This window comes from Betta splendens, chromosome 19 (genome assembly GCF_900634795.4).
Source record: "Betta splendens chromosome 19, fBetSpl5.4, whole genome shotgun sequence".
Classification (NCBI taxonomy): domain Eukaryota; kingdom Metazoa; phylum Chordata; class Actinopteri; order Anabantiformes; family Osphronemidae; genus Betta; species Betta splendens.
This window is the reverse complement of record NC_040898.2, coordinates 898,542-911,041: the sequence shown is the minus strand read 5'-3', so window position 1 is coordinate 911,041 and position 12,500 is coordinate 898,542. Positions and strand designations below refer to the sequence as shown.

The 12,500-nt window shown below is 45.0% G+C and overlaps 1 protein-coding gene across 1 annotated transcript in view; it reads right to left on the bottom strand.

Moving 5' to 3' along the window:
• Positions 1-12,500, bottom strand: part of arid3c (AT rich interactive domain 3C (BRIGHT-like)) — a 36,844-nt gene that overhangs the window by 6,558 nt on the left and 17,786 nt on the right. The window contains 3 exon segments of the mRNA XM_055504591.1: positions 1-72; positions 174-357; positions 4,111-4,183. The exon segment at positions 1-72 is cut by the window's left edge and continues 173 nt beyond it. Coding sequence (XP_055360566.1) covers positions 1-72; positions 174-357; positions 4,111-4,183 — 329 coding nt within the window.

The window sequence follows — 12,500 nt, the reverse complement described above, 5'->3', positions numbered from 1 at the left end:
GCGGCCTGCAGCTCGCCGGGGGAGCTCAGGCCCCGCTTTTCACATTCGTACGGGTAGAGGTACTTCATGTATCTGAGGACAGAACGGGAGCTCAGTCAGGCTGTCGAGGTGTGAGCGGTGAGAACAAACAGGGCTTTGTAAACAGGGACAGGGCCTGTCCCTTTATCACCCACTGTGTCCGCAGGGTGAAAGCTGCGCTGGTGATGGAGGTAGGGAGGTTAAGGCCTTTGGTGATCTCACGCCATATTTTCTTATTGATGACTTCCACTAAGCCGCCTTTTTCTGTGACGAGCTTGTAGAGCATGTAGAGATCCAACACCTGCTTGGCCATGATAGGAATCCGATTCACTGGAGTCCCTGCAGAAAGCAAACACAATATCCACAATCAATTCCATTAACTTCGGTTCCTCCCATCAATAAACTTCTGCACCTTCTTATAAGGCCAATTTATCTCCAGCCAGTCAAATGTCTGACAGCTGTGTTAACAGCAGGAAATATAAGTCTCCCAAAAGTTCCTCATTTCTCTGAGTTGGAGCGATGTGGAGCTCCTCACGCCTTCATCCAGAGTCCAGTGTCGGCAGCAGTAAAGGAAAAGTAATTAACAAGAACAAACTGGAGATCAGATAAATGAAGCCTGACTTGTTTAAAACTTCACACATCCCATCGTCTATTAATGACGGCCTCGCTCCTCCCTTATTAGCAGAATAAAGAGGCTCCCTTAATAATCTCTATTTGCAATTTAATGTTAGGCAGTAAAGCGAAGCTGTGGCCCTTTGTGAAGATTCCAAAGTGCTTGACCCTGAGATAATTAACCTGCATTTTGCTGATAGAGTTCCATTGTGCCCATCGGATTTACCATAATAGCAATCGATAGCTGCAGAAATTTAGTGCAAACAAGCGCAGTGGGGCCTGTAGAGCGGGGGGGGGGGGGCGCTCTGAAGTATCGTCTGAGGTGGTAAAACCACATCAATTAAAGCCAGTAATTACGGCTTCATTTTGCCGCGCTGGCATGTGAACGAATGAGACACTATTAAAACAAAAGATGGATGCTCCCCTCGCTCACCAGATAAAGGCTGAAGCCACGGTTCACGCTGGGGGCGAGGCCGATCATAAATAAAGAGTTAACATGAACAGACTGCCATCACAGGAAGTGACTCCATCTCAGAGTGACAGGAAGTGGTTTCAGATATTTACTTCTATCTGTAAAACTGATCGTCCCTCGTGCTCCTCCCGCCCCCTGCAGCTTCTCTTTATTACCGCTCATTAGAATGCGTTTCCCTGCTGATCTATAAAACTATTATTTTGCCAAATACACGAGCCACCAAACAAGGATTGAGGCCATAAATAAAAGTCTGAGCCTTTGTCTGACAGAATCTGAGGTGAGACAAGCCTCTAAAAACAAGATTTATGGGCTTTCAATAGTGAGCGTGATGAATTTGTCCCTGTGATTCTCTGAAAGAGATATAAGGAATAAAAGAGGAGGATGGAGGCCTTTTGTCTCACCGGGCCATGTATCATTATGACCATGAGTAATGGTGGACGTGGTGGAGGATCGGCCTCCGCTCAGACATGAGCAGCAGACTCGTCTCTATGCTCGGCTTCATCGCTGACGCGCGCTTTGCACCGGCCGATAATGGGATGAGAATTTCTCCTCCTCATTGACTTTGCTCTTTTAACCCATGCGATGAACAATTAATGCAGCGTCGCAGGGGAAGCCGACTGTTTATCTACTTCTGTCCAGCTGCACTGAGTGAAGTTGAGGAGAAAAGGAGCAAAACGTCAGCAGGTCGTTAGAATTCAGCAGCACAAAGCCACATTTTGGAAAAAGGATGCTAATAACGGTGCTATATCCACGATGCTAACAATGCTAACAGGTGCTAATAACAAAGTGTTTATGAAAAGGCTGCAGGTAATGAAGCTAAGGTTGGAGATCTCGCTCTGATCTATTATAGATCATCATTACTATTATAGTCTATTATTGAAACAGTAGATGTGATGAACTCAAACTTTAAATGTCGTCCCAGAATCTTTTGATTAAAGAAACTGAATTTGGAGGAGCTTGACTGTCTCCTAGAGCAGGATATGAATCAAAGAGCACCGTGACTGGTTTGAAGGTGTGCGTACCTTCATACTGTGGGACCGTTGGTGCATAAATATTGGAATGATGCCTAATATTTTGGTAAATCATATTCTGGTGTCTGTCGAGCACACACGTACAATACACATGTAACACACACATGCTGTGGTGCTGTAGCGTTTGGATCATCTTATATTCTAAAACCCAAATGTAAATGCAAACATATGCAAATATCATATATTCCTAAATCTAACATTGAAACATCGGTACAAGCTGGAGCTGAGACAACAGACTCATTGTTTAACGTCAGTGTTAAAGGAAATGAACGGGTTCTAACAAAGAACACTCTCAAAGAACGACCTCAAGCAGCCGGTTCCTCCTGGTTGTGTGAGAACAGTAAAGAGACGCCAGTGAAAGCAGGATGAAGAGGAATATTTAGTGCCACTGCAATCGAAGGCGTGGCCATTTTTTAAGGTCATTCTCCCGCAGCCTTTTCTTCTGCCACATCGTGTTCTTAAGCAATTAGATAGGGACAAAAGTTGACTTGTTGGAGGAAAACTGCTGATGGCAGCCCTCAGATAATCATCAATTAATAAGCAGAGGCCGGAGGCAACAGTAAATCACCCTGGGTATTTATCAGGACACAAAGGAGCCATCGCTGCTATTGTCTGCTCTGCTTTTGATGGAGCCCCTCAAGGTTTCCTGGAAAAATCAGCACAAGGCATTAGGACTGTGTGCGGCGCTGAGGTTCCTCTGATTCTTTAGGAGTGGGAACTGGACAGGGCCCGTCTGTCACACAGACAGACAAGCACTGTCCACCAGCGCCACTATCATCATCAGCCGTGTCCAGATACGAGAGGTTTGATGATGGTCCCAGCAGCCAAGCTGACCTTTAATCTGCACAGCTGGAGCTGAAACACGGCAAATAGTCTCATCCCAGAGAATGTGATTAAGTATTGAAGTTGCTCTAACGGTCAGTCTGGACTCACCTACTGAGGTGACCCGATTACACACCAACGCAGCAGCAGCAGCAGCAGCAGCACATCTGGCTCTGTGTTGCTCAGAGCATCCATGTCCCGGCGGCATCGTGATTAAGTAAGACGCGCTGCTGCGTTGGGCCCTGGCTGCGGTCTCTGCTGCCTGACATTTGTGCAGAGTGACGGCTATTTGGAGCAGGCGACTGTGATCACTGCTGTCAGAGGAGCAGGAGGAGATAGGCTGCTGCTGATCTGCTGCACACTGACAATGTCTCCCTACACTAAGTCCAAAATCAATCTCTAATTGAACGCTCCAACAACAATCTATACTGTCTGGAAAACTCAAGTGAGCACCAACTTCACCGTTACTTCATCAACATGTGCTTTCCTGCAGCTGTCACCAGCTTCTGGGACGTTCTCTGCCCAAGAGGCCGACGTGTCAAAGCTGCAGCATCTAATTCAGTTGGTTAGTGTGAGAAAACGTGACCTTATTCAGAGATCATCAAACGTTTTTCTCTGATTTAGCATTTGTAGTCCACATTCTTCTCTACTGCTGCACAGGAAACCATCATCATTATCACTTATTTTTGTTTGAACAATTCAGATGCTGAATCTGCTGAGTTCTCGTTTCATATCATTGTTGTTTGAGTCAAGGGCACAATTGGGAGCCACCCACGCACGCGAGCCTGCTGAAAATAGCCTGTCATTGTGCCAGGCTGAGCTTCTTGCTCTCTGGGCGCTCGACTTCCTCATATTATGCACGGCTCTGAACCCCACGCTGGGAAAACACGCTTTCACATCATGAGAGGGAATTCATCATATTGTTTGGAGGCCTATGAACGTCTGATCACGATCACAGAATAAACCTGTAACGTTTAGGGCAGCGCAGACATTCATTCATACACACGTACTGTATTTGACACATTCTATTCAAAGATGTGAACAAACACATGCTTTTATCTGCACACACACAGTCCTTGTTTATGTTTTTCAGGAAGGAAAAAATAATTAGATGATGTTGCACTATAATAATAAGTGTAGTGAGAGACGACTCACCTCGCTTTTGCATGAAACTGAAAAGGTCGTCAAGAAACTCTTTGCGCTTTTCGTCATCGTCCAGTTCATACAACTGAAAAACACAGAATCAGTGGTTAGATTTGAAAACGTTTGTGTGAGTCGCTTCCCTCTAGTTCAAACAGTGACAGAGTGGATGCTTCTTCGGATCAGACGTTGGTTTCTCATCTCTATGTGACGCAGCAAAATAAACTACTGTATGGCTGCTTAAGTTGATCTGATGATTAACTGTTTGTGTAGAATGACGAGTGTGAAGTCTCCATGGAAACCAGAGTTGGAACATCTTGCTACATTGATTGTTACTCATTCCAATATTCAAGAAAATATTTCTTGATCTTCATTAATTCCATATCTGAATGATTCAAGCACAGATGATCCCTTTTTACTGTCTCCATCACCAGTACACGATAGATACAATGATCCTTCACTTATCTACTAGTAATTAGCTGTAAATCTATGACTCCACAACTGCACAACTACAGATGTGTATTATTTATTTCATTGTGTGGAGAAAAACAACACCCATAAAGTCTGGACTTCCAGTTGATGTAAAGCATGGCTTTCCTTCACTCTGATCTAAACTATGAACAGGATTATTACAGTGAGAGCAGTTCAGGATCCTTCTGCCCGTCACTTTGACGGATGTCAGCCGGCCGCTGTCGCGTTTTTCCCAGCAGCCTCGGACAGCGTCTACGCTGCAGGTCTTTTCTCCTCACTGCCCTTTGGTAAATGCAACCTGTGAATACAACGCTATAATATCTCAGCAGGAAAGCTGCTGGTGTTTGTGCCTGTGGCCCTGCGTATATTTTAGTAGCACTAGTTTTCTTATTGGCAGATCCATTATGCTGCTCATTCTGCCCTATTCACCGGCAGCGGCCGAGTCAAAGAGGCTTTTAAATGGGCCTCAGCAACCAGATACACTGATGGAAATATGTTAGTGACAATGTTCACTTTGAGTGAGGCCCAGAGCCACGTTAACACAGCCACTTAATCAATAGTGGAAGACAGAGGGATGACCTTTGGAATCAGTGGGGCCCTGCGGACGAGGCCCCTGAGATAATAACTGATCATTTAGAAGTGTATTAGCTGTCACCAATATTAAAGAACCAGTGCAGGTCAGCACTCAGGAGGAAAGCGGCGGCGGCGAGGGGGGGGGGGGGGGCACTGAGTGCTGCGCGGCAGGCGGCCGTAGTGGAGGGAATATCGAAAGGTAAAGAACAGCAAAAATGTTAAGTGCACAAATGCAGAAGATCACAATGTGGCAGGATCAATTTGGAGGGAAAAAGCATTTGCAGAGACAACGGCAGACAGCGGCGACAAACACCGCGAGCTGCACACGCAGTCAAACTCAAAACGCGGGCCTTTATTTTCCACTTGATGGACGGCTTCAGTGTGTGGATGTGGAAAAACACATCTGAGGCTAGTTTATCATTTTAATAATGTAATGGACCCTTTGTCAAAAAGTTAAGTATCAAACAATTTTGTAAAATTTCTGTGTGCGTCACAAAAAAAATTTGGAGTGAAATTATCTTGGTGACAATTCCCATATGACACATAAGTACACAACGCTTAACAGAGGGCGGCCCTACCTTTAACTATAATGTTAATATTACAGGAACCCTTATTTTTCCCATGAGCCTCAGCGGTTCAGGGCGGGTCTAAGTGTAAAAATGCATTTTATGTGCCTAGGATCAACAAGTTTAACACTTGGTTAGTAAGAATACAGTTCTGACATTAAATAATAACACAAATCCTATAAAATTAGACAGTTTTGTTGTCTTATACCTGATACATATTACAGTCTTACTTGGATTAAAATATGAATAATGCGCTGATCTTTGATGAGTTTTATGTGGAGTTGGGCTTAGAGGACAACTGTCCATTGTACATGAAAATCTCCCACCGCCGTTCAAACCTGTTTGTAGCTTTGAACCTTTTTCTTACATCGTCACAGCCAGATTCACTTTTACCAGTCAAATTTACCTGATTTTGGAGGATTTTAAAACAATGAAGTATCTTTTTCACTATTACTTGTTATTTGTATGTACACTTTACTTGGACAAACTGTGACACAAAATTTATTGTATGTGATATTATATTCTATGCAACATTTGGAAGTAAATATAGTAACATAGCACAATTTCGTGCTTGTCTTATTTCAGGCCATCAGATGTTAACTGTATTCAGAAAGATGCTGTAATAAGCAAAACAGGCACTACATGTATATCTGGTTATGACACGTATGTCAGAGACCTAATCGATCACACTCTCAGAATCAGATCTAATCAACGCGTGTGTGAACAGTCTCGCTTGCTTTTTGCCTTTCAAACCCACATTCAGACATCTGAATGTCCACATTCAGACAAAGGAGAACCGGTATGTTTCCTATTCTCACTGTTTCATTCATGTGGTTTTAAACAAACACATATTTAGCAGTAAACAGATTTATCTAACTTTAACTTACAAGCTGTTTAATTGTTCACAGTGTGTGTGTAACAAACTGAGGCCCTTTTGTTCACACAGATTTATATTTTATTTTATTCATCAGGCCACATTAATACTGACGGACCCTGATTTAAACCTGAACAGACTTCCTCCACACATTCGTGAGCACATGGGTCATCAGCTTTTCATCTAGCTTTTATTCATAAAATAAGCAAATGTCCTGCTGCTAATTCAAAGCAATGTGAAGAGATCTGAGTCTGATGTGAGTCTGATGTGAGTCTGATCTGAGGCTGATCTCAGGCTGATCTCAGGCTGATCTCAGGCTGATCTCAGGCTGATCTCAGGCTGTCCGTCACCAGGGTCAGCTGATCATACTAATATCCTGGCCGTAGTCCTCCTCCAACTACACCTGCAGCCCAGGGTCTGTGAAAACCTTACAGTTTGACCTTATATGTCATGTTTCAGGTTGTCTCTGTTGCATTCTGCCTTTTAGCTCATCCCTGTCTCCAGCTTCATTTCAGTACGTGTGTGTTCTAAACCTCCTGAGCCTTTACATGCTTTGTCAGATGATGGCAGCGTTGAGTAAAATGGATGAATGCATTTCCACGTAGTGAAACCTGGTCTTCCCAGCAGGTTCTCTGCCATGTCAACCAGTAACCAGGTAATCAACTTTATAAGAGAGATAAAGCTTCAACTGCTTGGATAAAAGGGCAGATTGTCACAGAGGGAGACGTCCTCTCTCTTCAAATAAACTGGTAGAAGCTCAAACCAATCCTAACCAAGCGACTTGTTTTTCAGTTGGAAACAAAGGCTCAACCTGTCACCAAGTTGTCTCTTTTGTGTCTTCTGGACTTACACTGACTTGTTACCATGGTAATTATTGGTGTGTTGGGATGTGGATGTGTTCTTTCTGTTCTTTCATAGACATTGTGCCTTCACATGTTTTGTATAAGGAGTTCAGTTAAGCGACCTGTTAATACCAAACACAGCATGTTTCGTATTGTTTCTGTGTTTGTCTATTCGTCAGTGGTCAACCCACCTGTAACCATGACAACAACTTAAGAGATGCAATTAAAGCTTAGTAAAAGTATGCAACTAAAAAATAACATCTACATGCCTCATACAGACAGACAAACACTCACACCTGTGGGAAATTCAGATTCTCAACTCAGGCCGACTGCACGTCAGGAAACCGGAGAGGCAGGACAACACTTCTATTCTATTCTATTCTATTCTATTCTATTCTATTCTATTCTATTCTATTCTATTCTATTCTATTCATTTACTGGCTTATGTAAGTTCATATGCGATGCTCATGACGACACTGACTCGCTCAGAGAACAATGCCTGGTCATGCTGGCAGCATTCCAGCTGGCCAAGAGCCATCATCATCATCATCATCAGCAGCAGCAGCAGCAGCAGCAGCACTGTGCTCAGTCTCTTTCTCTCTCTCGCCCTCTCGCTCGCTCATGGAACATATTGAAGCTAATATGAAGAGACATTCAGTGCCTTTGCATGATTTAGTGGCAACTGGCCGACCACATATTGGCAGCTCTAAGTGTTACATCCACATGGCCCGATGCGTACACACACAAACACACACACACACACACACACACACACACACACACACACACATAGAGGCACGCACGCACACACACACACACACACACACACATAGAGGCACGCACACACACACACACATAGAGGCACGCACGCACACACACATGCACACACACACACACACACACACACACACACACACACACACACACACACACACACACACACACACACACACACACACAGAATTATGTCCTCTGCCAACGACTTTAATTCTAGATAAAAAATGTTGAAAAGGTTTTATTAACATCCTTTTAACTAGACCCAGAGCCACTTGGACTTAGCAGGACTGAACCAGCAGCACGAGGTTAATGAAGAGCTGGTCGGATGTGAGGTCACAGTCATTTGGGTTTCACCAGGCTAAATTAGGAATGAATCCAGCCACTAATGGGGATTTGAATGACCAGGCTTCTGGAGCAGAACGGCTAAAGCTAAAGCTGTGAATCAGTCCACATACTGTATGATGACGTTCACACAGCAGTGAACAGAGCTCGTAATCGATTGCTCCTCGAGCTCTCAAACACGCTCTCAAACACGTTCACGTTATCTGGAGAACGTTACACCTCAGGCTTCTGTAGCTCAATGATGCTACAGCAGAAGCCTACTAATCACACACTCATATGTGGCTATTGGGACAGGCCTCTGCAATGAATTAACACAAATGGAAAAAATGCCAGAAATTCACAAAGAATATTGAATATCACAGAGAAAGGTCGAACTGTGAGAGCTTTGTCAACTAAATAAAGACATTTTGATTAAGGCAGATTTTTTTTCTTTTCAAAGGAATTAGAAAATTCCTCAGCGTGTGCAGACATACATCTGAGAATGCACTGTAAGTGCTGTACATACTGTAGCAATCAAAGCAAATCTTGATTAAGGCTGATGGGAATTTTTTTTCCTTTTCAAATGAACTATAAAACCCCACAGTGTGTGAAGGAGTGAATGCACTGTAAGTGCTGTACACACTGTAGCAGACAAAGCATCGCTGCACATAAAAAGGCTGCTGTGCGCTTTTCACATATCCTCATTCTGCTCATTTCTAGTAAAAGCTGAATAATGTTCAGTATGAGTAAAGTGGGTGGAAGTGGGTAACACTCAGGTACACATTAAAAGTATTAGTACTTCACAACATGAATAAATGTACTTGGTTACTATCACCAGGTTAATAATCACTACTCAGTTACAGAAACAAGCTTTTAGTTTGTAGTTTTTATCACTTAAACCTCCTGTAAATACTCAGATGCAGGAAAGACATCTACCTGACTGCTAACGTCAAACATCTGGGCAGGAAATGCTGAATTCCTCCTCCAGTAGCTTAACAAGCAGAGGAATGCGAAGACACCACGGCAGCGGGAGCTTTAGCGCGTGAGCGGGAACAAATCCTTAAAATTAATTCAGTAACTTGTAATCAGGTGTTGATGTTTCTGGGTCCCAGGGACATTGTGAATAAGCTCTATCTTTAATATAACTCTGTTTAAAATGGAGACAGGTCTCTCCGAGTATTTTAAGGCTGTGTCTGTGAAAAGACCGTACAACTTTACTAAAAGGATCATATGGAGGCATTTTTCCATCCGCAGCCAGTGGTTCAGACTGGCTCCCTGTAACTGCAGACTCAGCGTAAACCCTCAGTCTGTCCCACACAATTCAACAGGTCAGCTGGAAGCCGCTGAGCGCTGCCGATCTGCTGACGCACAGCGTTTCTGCAGCGCCGCCGCCTTTAGAGTCTGTACTGGACAATGTCAAACTCCCCACGAGCCTCGTTGTGACCGAGAGCTGGATGTGGGCAACTCCTTGAGCTCAATTCTGTCCACCAGACTAACGTTGCCACTGTATTGTTGTCATTTCAGCATCAAAGCGTGGGAGCTGAGGCTGCTGGGAATTCCGCTTCTTTTTGCAGGTATTTGATCCTGAAGCAAAGCTTGGACAGATTAGAGTTCTTGTTGGCGACGGTGCTGGATGACAGTAAGACGATCACAAGTGCTATTCAGTCTCATCCTGAGGGCACGGTGACATGTGAATCCATTCAGCAGCCTGAGTCCGGATCAAAGTGGAGGCTCCTAATCTAATCTTAAACTCGGAGCAGAACTGAGGTGAGCCGGAAACCTGACGCTGCTGTGACAGAAGGTTTACGTTGGTGTCGCGGCGTGGCTGAAGGTACAACATGTACTAAAATACAGCCTTTGCTGCCTTTTACTGAGAAGAACACCTGTTCTCCTGTTTGCACCGATCACAGGATCTCAGAGCTACAGCCACGCTCCGAAATAAACCTGTTGAAGAGGTGAAATGCTACTAGAGCAGAGGTGTTAATCAGTGTCAGACAAGCATCCAGAGACATCTGATATTAAAGCTGTCCTAATGTTCTGGTTATAGACCTGCTCCCCTAACAGGCTTCATTCCTTCATCCTTCAGACAAGTTAAAGCTAAACAGGAAGCGTGTGATGGTTCACTAGCATTTAAACAGAGTGAGACAGTTGGCACCAGAGCCGGTCGGTGAGTGTGGCCTCCGGAGACAGAGGTGATGGAGAGATGAGACTGAACACAAGGTGCATGATCAGCGGTTCTGATGGGACCGTAGGTTACAGGTTCAGGGGCAGATATGAGACAGGAGCACGTCTGTCTCTAAACCTGACACACACTGACCAGAATGGACACACGTGAAACTGGAGATGGGCTTCAACGGCAACCGAGGAGTTGAGGTTAATCTGACCAGCGAAGGAAAAGTCGGGTTCCTGTCAAACACTCAGGAACCAAACATCCACCTCCACGTGTTTGATGAGTGTCACACAAAGACACTGATGCGCTGCCTGCTGGTTCTGAACCCCGGCAGCTCGACCGAAGTCCAGCAGCAGTGACGCAGGAACGGGAGGAAGGATGCGCCTTCTCCTCCTTCCTGCGTCACTGCTGCTGGACTTTGGTTAAACATTAACCAGAGATTTAGGCTTTTTGACTGTAACTTCTTTTTTAATCTCGGCACCTGAGCTCACATTTGTTATTAGAACACAGACATCAGAATGAAGACCTGCTGATCGTGCTTTAACACAAGCTGATTCTGGCTGCGTCACCTATTTACGCTGTGGTTTGTGTTAGACACCTGATCTGAACCTGTGTGTTATTGGCGTGAGATCTTACACAACTGAAGAGTTCTGTAATGGGTCACAAACATCTACGTAAGGTTCTGCTCCAGCGAGTCCGTCGCGCTGAGTCACTGTGACACCACACGTATGAACCCAGGCTTAATGATTAGTGGCTCACTGTGGGATGAGGCATGTTGACATAGGATGAAGCCACTTTGGCAGATTATGGAAACAGAAATCACATCATAATCCTACTTCATTCACCTAATGATTAATCATTTGAGTCCATCGGTTTGTTTCTATAAACCCACATTCAAAGCTCAGACAAAGGAGCTCATCGCATCACAGCACAAAACTACAAATGTCCGAGCTCCTTTGATGAAGAGCTTGTTTCCCAGGAAGGACCCGAGTCAGACCCAGCTCCCAGCTCTGGCCTGTAATGTTCAGCCCAATGACAGCTGGGAGGATGGAAGCAGGTGTTGTCAGACAGTGTGTGAGTCAGGTGTGTGTGTAACAGGACTCGTACAATCTACAAATGACATTATTTGGGTGAGCTTTAAAAACGCAGAGTAATTATGTTGCGTTTCTCTTTCTCGCCGTTCTTAAACAGCTACATGGTGACGGTGACAGATGTTCTGTTGGTACTGAACCGACCTGACTGCGTGTCTTTGGACCGTGGCAGGAACCTTGACCCGGGCAGAACCTGCGAACCAGGACCTTCTGGCTGCGAGGCCGAAGCTTCACCTCCTTGTTCATGTACAGCACCACCACCTTGAAGATGCTCGGTTCTGATCCGTACCACAGACCACTGCGCCTGACTGTGACATTTTAGTGGGCGTAACTTTGCGTTTGATTGACACCTGCTGGACCTCCTCAGTGTGACCCATGTTCTTGGTTCTCACTGGGAAATGTAATGTCGAGCCCAGGCTCGTGCAGCGCTGAGGCTGTGTCTTCCAGTCTTTCCTGTGGCCTTTCACTGGGAGCGGGTGCATCAAAGGAGCAGCAGGGACAGATAATTAGAGGCCGGACGCATGGGAAGCTGCTCCGCGTATCGCTGCCTTCATCAGAAAAAGGCTTCCTTAAACGAGACCATAAACCACTGATACTCATCGTGGGTTTGCCACCGGTTGGGCCCAGCACCCCCACCCAGAACCACACCTACAATGCACCCAGAGCCCATGTTCCCGACCCGGCCCACACGCTGGTTCCCCTTCACTGCATCTACCAGAG